The 21,452-nt window shown below is 45.2% G+C and overlaps 1 protein-coding gene across 1 annotated transcript in view; it reads left to right on the top strand.

Moving 5' to 3' along the window:
• The window catches only part of PDPK1 (3-phosphoinositide dependent protein kinase 1), a 51,499-nt gene that overhangs the window by 21,323 nt on the left and 8,724 nt on the right, over nt 1-21,452 (top strand). Inside the window, exons 2-10 of the mRNA XM_044303367.1 lie at nt 3,621-3,869; nt 6,389-6,431; nt 7,215-7,352; nt 9,777-9,921; nt 11,748-11,845; nt 14,735-14,810; nt 16,649-16,717; nt 16,806-16,902; nt 20,308-20,481. Of these exons, the coding sequence (XP_044159302.1) occupies nt 3,621-3,869; nt 6,389-6,431; nt 7,215-7,352; nt 9,777-9,921; nt 11,748-11,845; nt 14,735-14,810; nt 16,649-16,717; nt 16,806-16,902; nt 20,308-20,481 (1,089 nt within the window). The remainder of the gene's footprint in view (nt 1-3,620; nt 3,870-6,388; nt 6,432-7,214; nt 7,353-9,776; nt 9,922-11,747; nt 11,846-14,734; nt 14,811-16,648; nt 16,718-16,805; nt 16,903-20,307; nt 20,482-21,452) is intronic.

The following is a 21,452-nucleotide window of genomic DNA, read 5'->3' on the forward strand; positions in this document are numbered from 1 at the left end:
AAATGATTAAAGCCAGGTCCTCCCCAGCAGCTGATAACAGTGCCTGGGCTGTGTGCACTTCTCCCTGTCCCTGCGCTTGGCAGACGCTCCCTCACTCAGCAGAGCTGGGACAATGCAGAGTGGAAGCAGCGCAGAGCAGGGAAGGGAGATCTGCCGTCTGCTCAGTGTATAAATGAAAGCAACATGTGGTAAGAGGACCTCTTTGTGCTGCAGGAGATTAACCCTTTAGGGAGGAGGGCTCTGGTTACTGGCACTTTTGGGGTGCTATTGTTACTGGCTAGTGAGGGCAGGCGGGATTAGCCTCAGGGGGAGGGCAGTGGCGGCCATCTTAACTGAATAGTGAAATTGCAGTTTTATGCAGACTGGTTGCTGAATCTTATTAAATATGGGGTAAGTCAGTCTAATAGTAACTGATTCTGGAATATCATGTTATTAGTAACTACATATATGAAAATTGAAATTGGGGTCTAAGTGTGACAGTATTTTTCTCAACTCTGTTCATGTTATAACATTTTTGCTGTGAAGAAGAGGCATGTGATCTCTGCTGAGTCAAATTCAGTTTTGAGAACTGCAAAAGTAAACCAAGCATCTGTGATAATATCTTGTAGGCAGAGAAACTGCCCAATAATCTTACAAAAACCTCTGGAAGAGCATGACCTTGTGAATGGATTAATGGAATTTATTTACCCCCAAAAAAATTATTAAACATATACAGCCTTATTCTACATCGTTAAAAAACAAATCTTTATTTCATGATGGAATAACCTTTGGATGGTAATATATTTTGCTCAAAAAGCATTTTATATAAAAAAAAATCTGATTTAAATAAAAATAAACATTTTTTTATATTATTTTTTTAAATCATTGATTTTTATCCACCCTGACATGTCCTATTCTTGTCTGCAATTGTGGACAAGATTAGGCATTTTTTATTATTATTATTATAGTGCTGGCGATGTGCGGTCCGCAAAATGCGTAACGCACATTGCCGGTGTCCGTGTTTTACAGATGTGTGAATGGACCCTAATGGAGTGGCAGGTTGAGCATGCACGCTGCCCTTACATTCATTTCCCGTGGGACTGCCAGAGGTAGTTGAGCGCAGAGAATGAATGCGTTTGGGACCGCCATTTTGTGATTGGTGTGGGTCCTGGAGGTGTTAGCCTGCACCATCCTGTGGATAGGGGATATGTCGATTTCGGGACCCAACCCCCTTAAAGGGAACCTGTCGCCTGGATTTTGGGTATAGAGCTGAGGACATGGGCTGCTAGATGGCCGCTAGCACATCCACAATACCCAGTCCCCATAGCTCTGTGTGCTTTTATTGTGTCAAAAAAGTGTATGTATGTATGTGTGTGTGTGTGTATAAGGTTACTAATGTTTCCGGAGCCCAGCCACACCCACTGTGAAGGAGCCCAGCATCGCCCCACATCCTCCGAATCTCCTCCTTGCTCCCCGATGTCACAAAGCTAGAGCGCCGTAATCTTGCGATGCGTGAGCTAGCGCATGCGCAGTGTCGGCATAGTGTTCCTTTCCTGTGCTGGCATCAGCCTCAGGGCTAGCTCGCGCATTGCGAGATTACGGCGCTCTAGCTTTGAGACGTCGGGGAGCAAGGAGGAGATTTGGAGTATGCGGGGCGGTGCTGGGCTCCTTGACAGTGGGCGGTGCTGGGCTCCTTGACAGTGGGCGGTGCTGGGCTCCTTGACAGTGGGCGGTGCTGGGCTCCTTGACAGTGGGCGGTGCTGGGCTCCTTGACAGTGGGCGGTGCTGGGCTCCTTGACAGTGGGCGGTGCTGGGCTCCTTGACAGTGGGCGGTGCTGGGCTCCTTGACAGTGGGCGGTGCTGGGCTCCTTGACAGTGGGCGGTGCTGGGCTCCTTGACAGTGGGCGGTGCTGGGCTCCTTGACAGTGGGCGGTGCTGGGCTCCTTGACAGTGGGCGGTGCTGGGCTCCTTGACAGTGGGCGGTGCTGGGCTCCTTGACAGTGGGCGGTGCTGGGCTCCTTGACAGTGGGCGGTGCTGGGCTCCTTGACAGTGGGCGGTGCTGGGCTCCTTGACAGTGGGCGGTGCTGGGCTCCTTGACAGTGGGCGGTGCTGGGCTCCTTGACAGTGGGCGGTGCTGGGCTCCTTCACGGTCATTTACATATCTATAAAGTCGTTTTTTTTAAACAATAAAAGCACACAGAGCTATGGGGACTGGATATTGCGGATGTGCTAGCGGCCATCTAGCAGCCCATGTCTTCAGCGCTATACACAAAATCCTGGTGACAGGTTCTCTTTAATTATTTAGCTCAGAGTTCTCCAAATTTTTGCAGGCTGCAACCTAATACAGATGGTTTTGAGCCACATTGAATGTCAAAATGGAAAAATTTAATCCGATATGACCTGATGATGATATGGCTCCTTGTGTAATGTTTTGATTGAGTAGCTGTGGCTCTCAACAGCTGTGGAGCCACATGAAGAGTCCCAAGGGCCACATTTGGCTCCTGAACACTGAGAAAAGAGCTTGTAGCAGTATGGATGAGAAGATCCGTATCCATCAGTCTTTCCCAGTGCTCCCAGTATATTCTGCGGTGCTGTATGTAGATTGCCACCAGTCATTTACATTCCCGGTCTCGAGCACACACAGTAGGATCGGTATAACCTGTCTGTTTTTGCAGTGTGGGAGGAAACCTGAGAACCTGGAGGAGACCCACACAAGTAGGGGAGAACATAAGTCTACGCTGATGTTGTCCTTGGTTAGATTCAGGGACCCAGGACCCTAAATGCTACAAGGCAACAGCATTAACCACTGAGCCACCGCGCAAGGGGAAAATGGCAGTATATCTCTCCTTAGATGCAGTAGTTATTCTAAAGGTGGATTTAGACTGCCTGACCGAGAAGGCAATTATCAAGAAGGGACCGTTTCTTCCCAATAAATGCCTTCTCCTCAGAGGGGGTAAGAGCTGCACTTACAAGCGGCAATCTCCTCCACTGCATGCAGATTCATAGCTGTTCACACAGTGTGACCTGCTGCCCAGAAACACTGACTGAGGCGTCTGCATGAAAGATTATTTCACCCGAAGAGTGAGCGTTTGGCTCGTTCATCGGGGCATTGGCGACACCTTTACACGGGCAGATTATTTTGTGGCTCCACAAAATACGGATATTGTCTATGTTGCATCCGCATTTTTTGCTGACCCGTTTACTACAGTGGGTCAGTGGTCTGCATTTTGCAGCCAAATATGACCTATTCTATAATTTTGCAAAATGGAAATATGGATCCGAAAAGCACACAGATCACCCATGTGTTTTTCGCATCCGTGTGTCCGTTCTTCAAAAAGATAGAATTTATATAGGTTATCCAGTAATCGATAGCATGTATACAACCATTCATAGTCTGCTACGGAACTGATAGGTCCCTGTCCTTGCCCAGGTACAAACTAGATTAGTGGCCCCTCAGGCAACATGGAACATCGTATTTTTTTCCTAATAGGTCGCTTTGTGCATTGGTAAAGAATGTGTCCAATGAGAGACTGGGAAAAATAATTGGAGCGACCTTCATTTATTGTATGTCTGATTTTCATGTGAGCAAGATCCATATAGCTTTGCTGATCATTTCTTTATTTCTTTCTCCTCCCTTTAGTATGATACTATGCCTATTCAGTCCAACGTGGTTTTGTGCCCCTGCCCATCTCCTTCTCTCGTGATCAATTCAGATTCTGGGTCGTCGTCTGCTCTTGCAAATTGCAGCACCCGTGCAGGATCTTCCAGTGGCGCCAACTCGGCAGAGTCCGAGCAACAACCCGTACAAAAACCAGCACAACAACCTCGAAAGAAACGTCCCCAGGACTTTAGGCTTGGCAAAATCCTTGGCGAAGGGTCCTTTTCAACAGTGAGTTCATTTTTCTTGTATCTCTTAGGCCCTTTTCACACGGGCGAGAATTCCGCGCGGGTGCAATGCGTGAGGTGAACGCATTGCACCCGCACTGAATCCGGACCCATTCACTTCAATGGGGCTGTTCCGATGAGCGGTCATTTTCACGCATCACTTGTGCGTTGCTTGAAAATCGCAGCAGGTTCTCTATGTTCAGCGTTTTTCGCGCAACGCAGGCCCCATAGAAATGAATGGGTCTGCGTGAAAATCGCCAGCAAGTACAGATGCAATGCGGTTTTCACGCATGGTTGCTAGGAGATGATGTAAGTAAATTGATAAGTCAATTTACTGTATTATTTTCCCTTATAACATGGTTATAAAGGGAAAATAATAGCATTCTTAAAACAGAATGCTTACTAAAATGTGGCTTTAAGGGTTAAAAAATAAAATAAAAAATTAACTCCCCTCATCCTGTTGTTCGCGCAGCCGGCATCATCTTCTTTCTCCTTCTTTCAGGACCTGCCAAAGGACCTTCGATGACGTAATCGCGCTCACCACGTGGTGAGCGCGATTACGTCATTAAAGGTCCTTTGGCAGGTCCTTAAGAAAGAAGATGGTGCCGGCTGCGCGAACAACAGGATGAGGTGGGTTAATTTTTTATTAAGCCACATTTTAGTAAGCATTCTGTATTAAGAATGCTATTATTTTCCCTTTATAACCATGTTATAAGGGAAAATAATACCTGCGCGATAAAAACTGAACATAAGAACACAATCGCAGTCAAAACTGACTGCAGTTGTGTACCTACTCGCACGATTTTCCCTGATCGCAGACGCAACGCATCCGGACCTAATCCGGACACGCTCGTCTGCAACGTGCCTTAAAGTACTTGCACAAAGGTGCAGGTTAACGTGCAGAAAATACACATTGTTCTTGTGCAGATTTCTGTGGGTTTTCGCACCAAAAGAGCATGGTTCAATCGCAATAGAGAGCATCGCAGCCAGGGAGAAAAAACAGCTCACCTTCTCCCTGATTGTGACGCTCTCCTCTGCGATTGCACCGCGCTACAGCCAGGGAGAAGGAGACGCCATTGAGAAATCCGTCCGTCTCCTCCTCCCTGTACTGATACTCTAAATTAACTAACATATGAGGCACCAAAAACAGCGGGGGACACAGTGCCGGATTGGAGGGGTATTTTAGAAAAAAGTTCTTGCATCTGTAGGGGCTGCCCTTTCTGGTAAGCATACTAGTTTTTTAAGCCATAATCCCATGAAAGGTCCTCTTTATTTCGTCAATCGTAAGCTGTGCACTACTGATATGTCTTGTGCCTGGAAATTTCTGTCAGTGTTTTAGGGCTCAAGCACATGACTGATTGGCCCAGGAAATACGGTCCATGTGTTAGATGCATCTCATGGCTTCCCTGACCTGAATTTATTGCATCATAGTAACTTAAGATACACTCAGTCTCTGATCGTGGGGCGAGTCCAGTGTATTCACATAATGTATAGCCCCTAGACTGACTGTATCCTAATGGAAAAAACCCTTAAAAAAGTCCTTGCTTTACCATCCTCTTAATAATTTTGGCGCATTTCACTCCACCTTCAAGCAAAATAAGGCCTCATGCACATGACCGTTGTTTTATTCTGTGTCCGTTGTGCCGTTTTTTTGTAATTTTCTGCGGACCCATTGATTTTCAATGGGTCCGTTGAAAACTCGGCTAATGCACCGTTTGCCATCTGCGTCCGTGATCCGTGGTTCCAGTCCGTCAAAAAAATATAACCTGTCCTATTATTTTCGCGGAAAACTGTTCGCAGACCCATTCAAGTCAATGGGACAACTAAAAAACGCGGAGGCACACAAGATTGTCATCCGCGTCCATTTTTTTCCTATCATTTGCATGGCAAACCTGTCTTAGACTTTTTTTTATTTTCCTTTGTCTGGTGGTCCTCCAAAAATAAAGGAAGACACACGGAACACGGATCAACGGAACCCCATTTTGCGGACCGATAAAAACAACTGTCGTGTGCATGAGGCCTAATACTGCTGCTAGAAACACCAGTCTTGGTAAATCTTCCCTGATGCTTTCTCCTAGAGAAGAAGCCAGCATTTCCATGCCTTAGACTAGGGATTTCCATATCCAGCACTTCTGTGGACAAAGTACGACTCCCAGCATGCATACTTGCTTGGCTGTTCTCCAAACTCCCATAGACTTCAATGGAGCATGTGGACCCCTGCATTAGAGGTTGCAGTGGTCCCTGTGTAATTATTCATTGCTACTGCGTGGCGCTGCAGGGGATCCAACACGGTGTCTGAATTCGAACTCTCCTTACAGTTGATTGCTGAAGGTGCCAGCAGCAGAACAACCTGTGAACAGCTCTTATAAATAGGCAGCCCAAAGCGGCATACCCCTTTAAATGACCACATGTGGCTAGTACTCTCTATAGGGCCTCTGTGGAAACAAAATGATTGTCTTCTTTTGCTTTATACGCGTTAATACATTGTGTATGTACTGAATGCTCCGTTTTACTGTTTTATAGGTTGTTTTGGCCAAAGAGATCTCAACAGGAAGAGAGTATGCCAGTAAGTATATGTATGTAAGGATTTCCGCAGCTGCTTAAAGGGAGGTGTTTGTCACCTTTCTTGGATTTTATGCCCCATAAATGAAATTGTGAATTCATTAAAGGCCATGTCCAAGGAGACACATTGGGCTGCATAGGATCTGCAGCCAAAAAATGATGGGAACAGTAGGATTGTAATTAAGGCTACTTTCACATCTGCGCTTTCCCTTTCCGCTATTGAGATCCGTCATAGGATCTCAATAGCGTGGTGAAAACGCTTCCGTTTTGTCCCCATTCATTGTCAATGGGGGCAAAACTGAACTGAACGAAATGGAGTTCACCAGAATGCATTCCGTTCCGTTTGGCTGCGTCCCCATTGCTGACAAAAAAACGGTGCAAGCAGATCCGTCCTGACACACAATGTAAGTCAATGGGGAGGGATCCGTTTTCTCTGACACAATACAAAACAGATCCGTCCCCCATTGACTTTCAGTGGTGTTCATGCCGGATCAGTCTTGGTCATTTTAAAGATAATACAACCGGATGCGTTCATAACGGATGCATGCAGTTGTATTATCGTGACGGAAGCGTTTTTGACGATCCATGATGAATCCAGCAAAAAATGCTGGTGTGAAAGTAACCTTAAATTATTCACAAAGTTTCCTTTTCTTCTTCTTTTTTTTTTTTTTTTGGATGCGTTGTAGTAATACAATATAATGGTTGTGAAGGTGGACATAGCCTTTAAGAATGTTTTCTCAGACACATCATTTCATCCTTTATTCATTTATTATTTTTTTCCTTCTAGTTAAAATTCTGCAGAAACGTCACATTATGAAGGAGAATAAGGTACCCTATGTGACCCGGGAACGAGATGTGATGTCACGATTAGATCACCCGTTCTTCGTCAAACTATACTTCACATTTCAAGATGTTGAAAAACTATGTATCCTTTAAAACTATGAAATCTGATGCTTAAACGTGCAAAGCAGCCAAGGTTTTTTAATTATTATTTTTTTAACCCCTTCCTGTAAAATGATATACCATTATGTCCTTATTGTGATGGTCTAACTGCACTAGAATGCAATGGAGGGTCCGTGGATGATGCAGGCATAGGAGCCGTGGCCACTGTTAGCAGTGGGTGAAGGGTATAATACACGCTGTGAAGCCAGTCCATTAACTCCTTAAAGGGAGTGGCCGGACCTGTAAAGGAAAGATTACTTACCTGCTTCCCGGCGCAGGCTCACCACCTCTTCTACTCCAGGCCTGCGATTCTCCGCTGGGCTCCCACAATGTCAACATCCGGTTTGGCATTGTCGCAGCTAATCACTGGCTGCAGCGGTGGCCGGATCCCCTTGTGACATGATGGCAAAGGGGTTCCAGTCTCCACCCCGGCCAGTGAAGAGGAAGGAGCGCTGGATCCGAGTGGGCTGGGAAGAAAAGTGTAAAATTTTTATTAGGCTACTTTCACACTAGCGTTATTCTTTTCCGGCACTGAGTTCCGTCCTAGGGGCTCAATACCGGAAAAGAACTGATCAGTTTTATCCCGATGCATTCTGAATAGAAAGCAATCCGTTCTGGATGCATCAGGATGTCTTCAGTTCAGTCTTTTTAACTTTTCAGGATGGAGATGAAACCGCACCATGCTGCGGTATTATCTCCGTCCAAAATTCCAGAACACATGCCGGATCCGGCATCTTTTCCCATTTGAAATGCATTAATGCCGGATCCGGCCCCAAGTTTTTTTCTCATCAAAGCTGTATGAGGGATTGTTTTATGCAGGACATGTTGTATTTTTTTTTTTAACGGCAGTATTTTGTGCTACAATTTGTTCTCTGGGCCGAAATTGACATGGTGATTTTATTATGCGAGTCAGTACAGTTACGCCTATACCAAATTTATGTTTTTCTTTTATGTCTTTATACTTTTGCTCAGTGAAAACTGTCTTTTCAAATGGTTTGGTTTTTGTGTTGCCGCATTCAATGACCCATAGCATTTTTATTCTTCCATCAGCGGAGCTGTGTGAGGGCTTGTTTTTTACGGGATGAGTTTTAGTTAGTGCCATATTGGGATATTTTCAGCTTTTGGTGTTTTTTACCTTAAGTAAAATGAAGAAAAAACAGCATTAAGCGTTGACCATATGGGATAAGTATTGTAATCATTTTTTGTACAAGTCATTATGGACGTGGAGATGCCAATTACGTACATGAAGGCAATTGTAATGCTTGTTCATTTATTTTTTTTCTAAGTCCCAGTAGGGCACTTGTGATCCTCTGATCGCCCATATAATACACTGCTATATTTCTGTATTGCAGTGTATTATGTCAGTTACAGTAAAATTTGACATAATGCTTACAGTAAAATTTGACAAAGGCAGGGCCTTATAGGCATCTATACGTGGCAGACCTGGGGGTTGCCATGGCAACCTCTGTCTAGCCACTTAGATGCCACAGTCTGCATTGTCTGCAGCATCTAAGGGGGTAAATGTTCAAGATTGGAGTTGCCTCCAAGTGATGGCACAGGCAGAGCTCTGGAGTTGTCTGTACAAGGTTTAAAGGGGTATTCCTATCTCAGATATTGATGGCATATCGCTACGATATGCCATCAATGTCCTATGGGTGCGGATCTCACCTCTGGGACTCGCTCCTATATCCAGAATGGGCCCCCGAAACTTCGAGCCGCCGTGCATGCGCCCTCACCTTCCATTGACACTGGCTTGGCTGTTTTCAGAACTCCCATAGCAGTAAATAGAGAGTACGCCGCTCATGCGTAGTGCACTCTCCTTTACTTCGGGGGCCCCTTTATGGAGATAGGAGCAGGTCCCAAAGGTGGGGGACACCCATCCATTGGACACATATCCTAGCAGTATGCCATCAATGGTTAAGATGGGAATCGTTGTCTGTTACCCTTGTATAGGAGCTGTGTAAATGAAATGATAGGACATTTTTAATCAATACCAATTGCAAAGTTACTTTTTTTTCATTTTAGAGGTATTTGGCACAATTTATAAATGGTTATGGAGGTGAATATGACTTGTCGTGGGGAAACTTTACTAAGTGGAAAAAAAAACAACCAAAAAAATAAATGATCTAAATACTTGCTGCAGCCAACCTGGCACAAAACCCCCCAAAATGCTGAATGATAAGGACTGGACAAGAAGTGAATGGCCGTGGCTGTCACATGATGAATAACGCATCCAAGGCAAAAACGGAGTCGTGCTCCTATTACTATATGAAATAAAACCAAACGCTCTCTGACAGCCATTCCACTGTTCACTCTCACTACCTAGGGCTTCACCCAAAACGATGTGCGATCAGGAAGAAAATAAATTCCAGGCTTCGTCATAGTTACTCCTTAACAATGGCTGCAGACTTTGGCCTCAGTTATGCCAAGAATGGCGAACTACTGAAGTACATAAGGAAGATCGGCTCATTCGATGAAACCTGCACAAGGTTTTACTCCGCTGAAACTGTGTGCGCTTTAGAATACCTACACGAGAAGGGAATTATTCACAGGTGAGATCCTAAAAGGGTTAAAATCTTTGGTTTAGTGGATTTTTGACACTTTAGATGGCTGCTGCAGGAGTCGCAGGATCTCCAGCCACGTGCCGTGCATGGGGATTTGTTTGTGTCCCCCCAACCCCCCACGGTGCATGGGTGATGTAGTGACCTTTTCTGCAAGATGCTTGAACTTTACCATTTCAGCTGTAAGAAGATTTGTCCTGAGCAGCCCAGAGGGCATAATGCAGGGTCTGTAAATCCTTCCCATGCCAGTTTTATCCCTGTGTCCTAACCCTTCATAAGTCCAGCATTATTTAACCCTCCCCCAATTCGCCCAGCAGTCACATGAAAACAGTAAAAAAAACAAAAAACAGGAATTGTCACCTTTTTTTTTAATTGTAGATTTTTGGATTTATATCTGAAGTAAATCTATTTGCTGCCCAGCTCAGGGGGGAGGGGGGAGGGGGGGGGGGGGGGGGACAAGGACATTTTTAACTCATTAGTGGCATCACTAATATTTAGGCTTCTTAGGGGTTCCACCTCTGCACCTATCCTTAGAACGTGCCAGAGGGTTCACCGCGCATGCACGACCGTTCTCCATTCATTTCTATAGGAGCGCCGGCTCGGCTATTTCCGTAAGCTGCATAGAAATGAATGGAGGGCAGCCATGCATGCGCCCTCCGGCACTTTGCAGGCTCCATTTTAAGTATAGGTGCGGGTCCCAGAGGTGGGACCCGCACCTATCGGACATTGGGAGCATATCCTAGCGATATTCCCACAGTGTCCAAGATGGCAATAATCCATTAAGGACCAGTAAAATTTTTCCTCTGTGTTCCAGTGGTCATAACTTTATTTCTTTTTTTCAGTTTAGCTATATGAGATCTTGAAATTTGCGCTATGGGGGAAAGGTGAAAAAACAGCAAATTTAACATGATTTTATTAGATTTTTATCTTCACTGTGTATAAATAACATGATGGCTTTATTCTGTGCGTCGGTACGATTTACGATGATGTCAATTTTATTATTATTAATATTTTTTTCTCCTATACTGCAGGCTGTCGGCGTCCCCATTGCCCCATCTCTTCCTTTATGCTGGCCGAGATCACAGCCAGCTGAAGGGGGAGGGCTTCTGTAACTCTTCATATCTCAGGCTGACAATCTAAGCTTTAAAACATGACTAGAATCACTGCATTATCTCCTCTACATGAAGAAATATAGCTGTTAGCAACTGAAAGTGATAGCAGGCTTCAGCCGCTTTCACTCCCGACCCAATGTCTATCACTCCTGATGTAGAGGAGATAATGCTGTGACTGGTGTTAGCTTTTAAAGAAGACCAGGCCCATATTGCTACTTTCTACCCAGCCCAATATATGATGAGTTGGTGACTGGTGAAGGGCCAACCCCTGGGACCTCCACAGCTCCGGAGACTGAAGGGGCTATAGCACTGATGCAACACCTGGCTGGCTGGCTTGGTGGGGGTCCCAGAGGTCATTGACTGATTATAAAGTAATGGCTTATCCTAGCAATATAATACCTTTTTATTCTGGACATGCACATAAGTTAAAAGTAAAACCTGCTGATCCACCATCAGTCTTATATGTTTGGGGGCCTTTTGTCTTTCACCAGCAGATGTCTGTGGTGGGGTAAGGTCAGACTGATAAGGCATGTTGGATTTTACATGCCTGATCGTTTTGTCAGAGGCTTATAAGAAACCTTAGTGAGCCCTCATTTACACATACGTGGATTTTCACGGACCACAGTCCTGCTGAGTGCACGAGTGTTCCGTGAAAATCCACGTATGTGTGAATGAGGCCTAATTGTGGAATAATGTTTGTTTCAGAGACCTGAAGCCAGAAAACATTTTGCTTAGTGAAGACATGCACATTCAAATCACAGACTTTGGGACAGCGAAGGTGTTATCATCTGATAGCCGGCAAGGTATGTAATCCGGTCACAGTGCAGCATCGGCAGGCAGGCTGCCTGTCCTCAATCCTAGGAGTCAGAATCGTGCAGTTCAACATAAAAATGTCTAAAAGCTACTTTTTGCCTCTTACATGATCTCATAGGATGAGATCATCACTGACTATCTCATCCTACCTGATCCAATTGATCATTGCCCTAAGGCCTATTGCACACGGCCGTTTTTTTTTCCCGTTTACTGGCCGTTTTTTGCGTTCCGTATACGGAACCATTCATTTCAATGGGTCCGCAAAAAAAACGGAATGTACTCCGTATGCATTCCGTTTCCGTATTTCCGTTTTTCCGTTCCGTTTTAACATAGAACATGTCCTATTATTGCCCGCAAATCACAGTCTGTGGCTCCATTCAAGTCAATGGATCCGCAAAAAAAACGGAACACATACGGAAATGCATCCGTATGTCTTCCGTTTCCGTTCCGTTTTTTCCTGAACCATCTATTGAAAATGTTATGGCCAAGCCAATTTTATCTATGTAATTACTGTATACTGTATATGCCATACGGAAAAACAGAACGGAAAAACGGAACAGAAACGGAAACACAACGGAAACAAAAAACGGAACAGCGGATCCATGAAAAACGGACTGCAAAACACTGAAAAAGCCATACGGTCGTGTGCAATAGGCCTAAGGCCTCATGCACACGACCGTTGTGTGCATCCGTGGCCGTTGTGCCGTTTTCCGTTTTTTTTCACGGACCCATTGACTTTCAATGGGTCCGTGGAAAAATCGGAAAATGCACCGTTTGGCAGCCGCATCCGTGAGCCGTGTTTCCTGGCCGTGAAAAAAATATGACCTGTCCTATTTTTTTCACGGCCAACGGTTCACGGGCCCATTCAAGTCAATGGGTCCGTGAAAGAACACGGATGCACACAAGATTGGCATCCGTGTCCGTGATCCGTGGCCGTAGGTTGCTTTCATACAGACGGATCTGAAGATCCGTCTGCATAAAAGCTTTTTCTGATCTAAGTTTTCACTTCGTGAAAACTCATTTCCGACAGTATATTCTAACACAGAAGCGTTCCCATGGTGATGGGGACGCTTCTAGTTAGAATACACTGCAAACTTTGTACAAGACTGCCCCCTGCTGCCTGGCAGCACCCGATCTCTTACAGGGGGATATGATAGTACAATTAACCCCATCATATCCCCCTGTAAGAGATCAGGGCTGCCAGGCAGCAGGGGGCAGACCCCCCCCCCCCCCCCCCTCCCCAGTTTGAATATCATTGTGCGGCCCCCCCCCCCCCTGTTGTTAACTCGTTGGTGGCCAGTGTGCGCACCCCCCTCCCTCCCTCTATTGTTTTAATACATTGGGGCCAGTGTGCGCGCGCCCCCCCAACCCCCCCTCCCTCCCTCTATTGTTTTAATACATTGGGGCCAGTGTGCGCGCGCCCCCCCCCCCCCCCCCCCTCCCTCCCTCTATTGTAATCATCATCGGTGGCAGCGGAGTGGAAGATTTTCATACTTACCTGGCTGCTGGCTGCTGCGATGTCTGCGTCCGGCCGGGAGCTCCTCCTACTGGTAAGTGACAGCAATGCGCCGCACAGACCTGTCACTTACCAGTAGGAGGAGCTCCCGGCCGGACACAGAGATCGCAGCAGCCAGCAGCCAGGTAAGTATGAATCTTCTACTCCGCTGCCACCGATGATGATTACAATAGAGGGAGGGGGGGGGGGGGGGGGGGTTGGGGGGGTGCGCACACTGGCCCCAATGTATTAAAACAATAGAGGGAGGGAGGGGGGGTTGGGGGGGCGCGCGCACACTGGCCCCAATGTATTAAAACAATAGAGGGAGGGAGGGGGGGTTGGGGGGGCGCGCGCACACTGGCCCCAATGTATTAAAACAATAGAGGGAGGGAGGGGGGGTGCGCACACTGGCCACCAACGAGTTAACAACAGGGGAGGGGGGGCCCACTGGCCACCAATGAGTTAAAAACAGGGGGGGGGGGGTCTGCCCCCTGCTGCCTGGCAGCACCTGCCAGGCAGCAGGGGACAGTCATGTACAGTTTTTTTGTATATTCTAACCTGAAGCGTCTCCATCACCATGGGAACGCCTCTGTGTTAGAATATACTGTCGGAAATGAGTTTCACGATGTAGCTCATATCCGACAGTATATTCTAACATAGAGACGTTCCCATGGTGATGGGGACGCTACAAGTTAAAATATACCATCGGATTGGAGAAAACTCCAATCCGATGGTATAACAGAACTCCAGACTTTACATTGAAAGTCAATGGGGACGGATCCGTTTGAAATGGCACCATATTGTGTCAACATCAAACGGATCCGTCCCCATTGACTTGCATTGTAATTCAGGACGGATCCGTTTGGCTCCGCACGGCCAGGCGGACACCAAAATGACTTTTTTTTCATGTCCGTGGATCCTCCAAAAATCAAGGAAGACCCACGGACGGAAAAACGGTCACGGATCACGGACCAACGGAACCCCGTTTTGCGGACCGTGAAAAAAAACGTCCGTGTGCATGAGGCCTAATGCTGAGTCATATCCACAGCTGCGTTTACAATTCTTCAGGTTTCACAGCTGAAATCTCTCAGCCCTCCTTTCTGATTCAGTGTCTGCACAGGCTGTTGGAACTGTACAGTGTAGAGAATTCTGGCTGACCCGGCAGTTATAGGAAGACCTGATGTGCTTCATAGGGGTGTGTCCGGCACCAAACTTGTTGACAGTTTCCAGTGGCAATCAGCAGAACTGTGAATGCCGCTCTGGAGTTGCAACTCAAGATCGATAATGAATAGTTTTTTTCAAAGTAATTTATGTTGTTGTATTTTATGTGAATCAAACAATATATAAAGTTTCAAACTGTGTTATCATTTTTGCTTCTCTATAGCACGGGCAAATTCATTTGTCGGAACAGCACAGTACGTGTCTCCTGAGCTTCTTACAGAAAAATCTGCATGTAAAAGGCAAGTCTAATGGTTATTCACAGCTGATTTCCTGTTATGAGCTTGTGAAACATTCGGTAATTTCACACAGTCCTTCTTTATGGAAATTGACACTGAAAATCGTCAAGAATCTCAGCAGTCATCCTCCTTTTAGAGCATTTATTTTTCTTTTCTGTATAGAAAACCATGGTTGACTGCACTTTTGTACTTGAGCATACCACAAAAAAATCATACACTGTGCGGTATACATTTATTTTATTTTTTTAAGTCAATGAGTGACGTATGACATTGTGGCATAGATTGGAGGTTAATGTTGAGATATTCTTTTGATGTATACCTCCAACAGAAGCTTAAGCTGGACATGCCGACCTTATGGGTGGCTGCACATGGCGCGGATTACGCACGTTATCTACTTCACGGATTTACATGCGGAAAACTGCAGCATAATACAGTACCAGCAAAGTGCATGAGATAAGAGAAATCTCATGAATGCTTTTTTTTTTTTTTTTTTTTTTTTTTTTTTTTTCCCCCATGCGGAAATTGACCTGCCGTGCAGATTTAGAAATCCGCAACATGTTGTTTGCACGTTGTTGGGTTTTTTTTGTGTGCGGATTTACCCTTTTCAATACAAGGATGAGATCTGCGGAAATTCTGCATCTAATGCACACCAAAAACTGCAAGTAACAATGGTTTTTGGTGTGGAAACTCATAGAAATCTGCACAGATTTTCTGTTTTGAAATCTGCACTTGTGGGAAGGTACCCTGAGGGGGTCGTTCCATTGCAACAACTTGTCCCCTACTCTCAGGCTTGGGTGTCTGATCAGCGCAGGTCCCACCACTGGGGACCCCTACCAATCACAAGAATGAGGGCCCATGTTTCCCTGTTTTGAATGTAGCGGCTGTATTGGGATCCCAGGCAGTTTCATAGAAGAGAATGGAGCGGTGGATACGCCTGCCTGCCCCTCTATTCAAACAAGGGCTTACAGGCCCCTGTTCTCATGAGCGATGGGGTCCCCAGTGATCTGACAACCCTTTTAAGGTGGACATACAGATGTTTGACTGCAGCGATCTCCACCTACCTGAAACAAAAACAGCTGCTGGGGAGTATGTGAAACCTAACACAAAAACCAATACGTGTCCAGCAGACGAGGAGTCCTCTTACCTGAGAACAGCACCGTTGTTTTAAAAAAATATATATATTTAAAGTGGTTTTCCAGTAATATCACAGAGACCAGTAACTGGCCACAACCGTCACACGCTTAGATGGCAGTAAACTGGCAGGGACTTGATTAAACTGGTGCTATTTGTTTTATTATTTTAACGGTCTCCTTGCCTTTAGGAAGAAAATTTAGATACTGGACAACCCCCCCTTTAAGTGTACACACTGGGTGGATTCACTGATAGTCATATCATGCTTGTCCTTCCCAGGTTTAATTCTACTGGAGAGTACGAGACGTGCGATTTAGACATATACATGCATGTTTGAATTCCTGTTACATTTCATGTTAAAGCTTCCTGCCCTTAGGATTATGGAGGATGTAAAGCATGGAAGTTGTAGCCACAGGAGGATGTGCACTAAAGTAACTGAGAGCTAACTGTAGAGAGGGAGACCCCTGGTGGTCACCATTGTACTTGCATTATGTTATAAAATACTTATTTGTAGTTACCTAATTATTGAATTCATTTAATTTAAAGTTGTTTTCCCCATAGCTGAAGATAAGCATTTTACTTCATCTTCAGAAAAAAGTAGTTAATAAAGATGTTTTTCAGGAGCATAACACGGATGTTTGACTCTTCGTCACCCTTTGTCACTGTCTCAAGCAGACAGAATTAATATTTTCTTTTTTTCCTTTTTTCAGTTCGGACCTTTGGGCGTTTGGTTGCATTATCTATCAGTTAGTAGCCGGATTACCACCTTTCAGAGCCGGGTAAGATTGACGCTTATCGTAGGTGAAGAAGGGTGTTATATTTGTGCAGAATCACAGTTTATGATTAGCGGTGTTTTGTCTCTTGCAGCAATGAATACCTTATATTTCAGAAGATAATAAAGCTGGAATACGACTTCCCAGAAAAGTTCTTCCCTAGAGCTAAAGATCTTGTAGAAAAACTTCTGGTATGTTCTTTAATTCGTCTCAAAAAAATGTGAAACAAATAAAATAAAAGTTTTTCTTTATGTATGCAGATGTAGCAGGGCTGTGTTTGCAGAGTGGCACAGCTCAGCATGATTCCTGGGGTTTCCCATGTGTTAAAACAGGGAAGTCAAACTCGGGAGGCCCTCCAGCTGTTGCAAAACTACAAGTTCCATCATGCCCGGACAGCCTACTGCTATCAGGGCATGCAGGGAGTGTTAGTTCTGCAACAGCTGGAGGGTCACCAGTTTGACCCCATGTTTAACCATAGTGTATTATTATGATTATGTAAGTATATTACAGTACATGTAAGTATGTTCAGACAGTCAACCATAGCAGTATTAAAAAACAAACAAACAAAAAAACTCACCTAATGTGTCTGTTGCCGGAATGTTGTAGCGGGCCGATCATGGCTGTGACCACTGTACTCCTATACATTATACTCTTCTGCCCTGTTAAAGAGGTTGCTCCACTAATAAATGTAAATTATTATTATTTTTTTCTGAGATCATCCACAGTTTGAATCATTAGCAGTTTAGGTCTAGATATTGGTGTTACATACTTGTTCTGGTGTCCTCTTGATTTCTACTCAGATCGTCCACCTGATGTGCCCAGTACTGGTGGTCACCATTGCTCAGTAGCTCCGTCCCGGACAACAAGATTTAGCCCGCTAGAAGCGACTTCTTGCCAGCACTAGGCACATTAGGTGGACGGAATCAAAAGAACAGCAGGGGGCACCATAACAGGTCTAAACACAGGAGCATTCCTTTAAAGGGGTTGTCTCACTTCAGTAAATGGCATTTATCATGTGGACAAGGGGGAGATTTATCATTGCCTGTGTGCCTGAAAAGTGGCGTTAAAAAGTCGCAAGTGTGACATTTTAACTGCGACTTTTTAAAAAACTGTCACATCTGACACTTTTAGTTAACCTTGCCACTTTTCTGAAAGGGGTCATGGCAAGGTCAGGGAAAGGGCGTGGCCAGCGGCTGCGGCAAATTTATCTTCATGTACGTCAGTTTTCTAGCTTAAAGGGATTCTGTCACCTCCCCTCAGCCAAAAAACGATTTTAAAGCAGCCATGAAGCACAGCTTACCTGGATTAAGCTGTGCTGTTTAATCTTGAAATCCGTCCAGCAGTTACTTTAAAAAACGACTTTGATCAATAAGGAAATGCGTCCTGAAGGTGCCCAGAGGGGCGTTTTTTTCTTCTGAGAGAGCCCAGTCCCGCCCCTCTTTCAGTGCCCAGCCCGCCTTCCTTGTATTTTCTAACTGCCGCCCCCAGCCTGCCACAGCCTCCCCTCCCTCTCCTCCCCCTCCCTCACGCCGAACGAAGTCTCGCACAGGCGCAGTACCCACTGAGGGCTGCGCCTGTGCGATCAGCAGGAGACTGAGGGCAGCAGCTTCATCTTCGTCACTGGGCATGCGCCGAGCCCAGTGACGTCCGATGCTCTCTCTTCCCTGCTGACTGAGGGAAGAGCGAGCATCGGACGTCACTGGGCTCGGCGCATGCCCAGTGACGAAGATGAAGCTGCTGCCCTCAGTCTCCTGATGATCGCACAGGCGCAGCCCTCAGTGGGTACTGCGCCTGTGCGAGACTTCGTTCGGCGTGAGGGAGGGGGAGGAGAGGGAGGGGAGGCTGTGGCAGGCTGGGGGCGGCGGTTAGGAAGTAAAAGGAAGGCGGGCTGGGCACTGTAAGAGGGGCGGTACTGGGCTCACTAAGAAGAAAAAAACGCCCCTCTGGGCACCTTCAGGACGCATTTCCTTATTGATCAAAGTCGTTTTTTAAAGTAACTGCTGAACGGATTTCAAGATTAAACAGCACAGCTTAATCCAGGTAAGCTGTGCTGCATGGCTGCTTTTAAATCGTTTTTTGGCTGAGGGGAGGTGACAGAATCCCTTTAAATTAATCCAGCCAGCAAAGGAGGCAATATGGACAATCACAATACATTAGTAAGTGCCTTGTATTAACTTTCTCTACATGATAAATGCCACTTACTGAAGTGAGACAATCCCTTTAATGATTTCAATTGAAAAAAACATTGTTCTGTGTGCTTTAACAGAGAAATGTTTCTATTTCATTCTGGCACAGCCCCTTTATGCCTGTGAATTACAAAAGAAGTGCTTTAGGGTGGATTCACATCACGTTTTTCCCCATCCTCTTAATGTATACGTTAACTGGACGCCTCAGACTGATGCCAAACAGCGGCATCCGTTCACCATAGAGTTTCATTGTTAAAGAAAAAAAAAAAGTATATTTTTTTCTTACCATTGTAAAAAAAAGTGTACTTTTATTTTATTTTTATTTTTTTAGAGGCCTGCCGTGGCGTGATGCGTTTTTGTATCCTATTTTTTTGTAACGTATACGTCAAACGAAGGCATAAAACATTACGTGAACCCACCCTCAGGCCTCATGCACACGACCGTATGTAGTTTGCAGTCCACAACAAATACGGATGACGTCTGTGTCCATTCCGTATTTTGCGGAACGGAACATCTGGCCCCTAATAGAACAGTCCGATCCTTGTCCGTAATGCAGACAATAGGACATGTTCAATTTTTTTTGCGGACCCATTGAAATGAATGGTTCCGTATACGGTCCGCAAAAAAAACAAAAAAAAACGAACGGACACTGACAATTCAGCTCTTCAGCATCCGCCTATAAAAGAATTTGCGAGCATGTCCTGCTTTTCGTATGGATTTATGACTTGCTGTTTGAAGCCTTTCCGTGTTCATCTTTACAGTGATCGTTGTATAAATATACCGTCTTTTAGTCCTGACCGAAGTCCCCTCTTAAATGAAGTCTTGGGGTACTTTCACACTTGCGTTTTTCTTTTTCAGCATAGGGTTCCATCCTAGGGGCTCAATACCGGAAAATAACTGATCAGTTTTATCCTAATGCATTCTGAATGGAGAGCAATCCGTTCAGGATGCATCAGGACGTCTTCAGTTCAGTCTTTTTGACTGTTCAGGACGGAGATAATACCGCAGCATGCTATGGTTTTATCTCCGGCCAAAAAAACTGAAGACTTGCCTGCATGCCGTAGCATCCGGCATTTTTTTCCATAGGAATGTATTAGTGCCAAAATGTATTAATTCAAAATACCGGAATGCCGGATCCGCAGACCAAAAAAAAAAAGGTTAAAAAAATAAATGCCGGATCCGTTTTGCCGGTTGACACCGGAAATACGGATCCGGCATCTCAGTGCATTTTTTTGACTGATCATGATCCTGATCAGTCTTACAAATGCCATCAGTTGGCATACGTTTTGCCGGATCCGGCAGGCAGTTCCGGCGACGGAACTGCTTGCCGGATCACTCTGCCGCAAGTGTGAAAGTAGCCTTATCGGTTTCTGTTGAAGTAAATTTTGAGAGCATTTTTTCCCCCATTAGGTCCTAGACCCTACTAAACGATTAGGCTGTGAGGAGATGGGAGGATATGGTCCCCTTAAAGCTCATTCATTCTTTGATGGCATCACGTGGCAAGATCTGCATCTTCAGACTCCTCCAAAACTCACAGCCTACTTGCCTGCAATGGCCGAAGACGATGAAGAGTTTTATGGAAATGTAAGTTATTTCAGGTTTTAAAAGATCTGGAAATCTCTGGCGCTCAGGTAATTTTGCTTCTGCATCATAGTGAAAGGGGGAGCACCAGAAGCCGTCCTCATTCGCACACATAGCCTACTCTCCCACCGAGAATGGGGACTTGCCACCTCTTACTCTTCCTGACACTAGGTGGCCCGTAGGTTGGACCCCACCTGCCATACTTTTATTACCCGTCTGATTTGACAGGCGTAAAAGTTGAAAAAAAAAAAGTAGTGAGACAAGCTCCATATCCCATCTCGATGCTAATTAGCCAGGGCTATCTGCAGTTCACTCCTGTATATTGCTAGTAGCAAATTCTGCTGCTTATTGCGTTTTTGTTTTTTTTTTGCCCGATTTACATACTTGCATAATTTATAAAAACAGAGGTTACTTCAAGTTCAGAGCTGCATAAATCTAAACGTACTGAGCAGAACAGCAGCCACCTACACACGGTACCGCCATAAAGTTATAATAATTTGATGGTGTCACATGATCAGCCAGTCTCTTAGGTTAGGGCACAAAAAACCTGAGGGCATGCAGCCGCTGCATATTTTAGACTTTTGTAAAGCGGCAGTACTTTGCTAGAAAACAACAGTTTTCAACTGAAATCTTGCTACCACTTCCCAATTTAAAAACTGCAGCGGTTGCGAAGACTGTATGGGACTACCCATGTGGACTTTTTACAGGAGTGGCCATTTTTTGAAAGCAGAGACTAGCCAGCCAGCAGCCGAGGATCAGGAGGATTATTTATTTTTTATAACCCATTCCACATCTTTTTGTCAGAATTTGTTTATCCAATGGACAACACCTTTAATATAAACTGATTGCTAAGGCTTATTTCGTGTCACGTTTTGAGCCTTTTGTCAGGAGTGTATGTCTGGAGGACTTAAAGAGGACCCGTCACCAGAAAATGCAATGCACTTTGCAAGGAGCAGGTGGAGCGGAGCAGATTG

Source organism: Bufo gargarizans, chromosome 8 (assembly GCF_014858855.1).
Source record: "Bufo gargarizans isolate SCDJY-AF-19 chromosome 8, ASM1485885v1, whole genome shotgun sequence".
Taxonomy (NCBI): domain Eukaryota; kingdom Metazoa; phylum Chordata; class Amphibia; order Anura; family Bufonidae; genus Bufo; species Bufo gargarizans.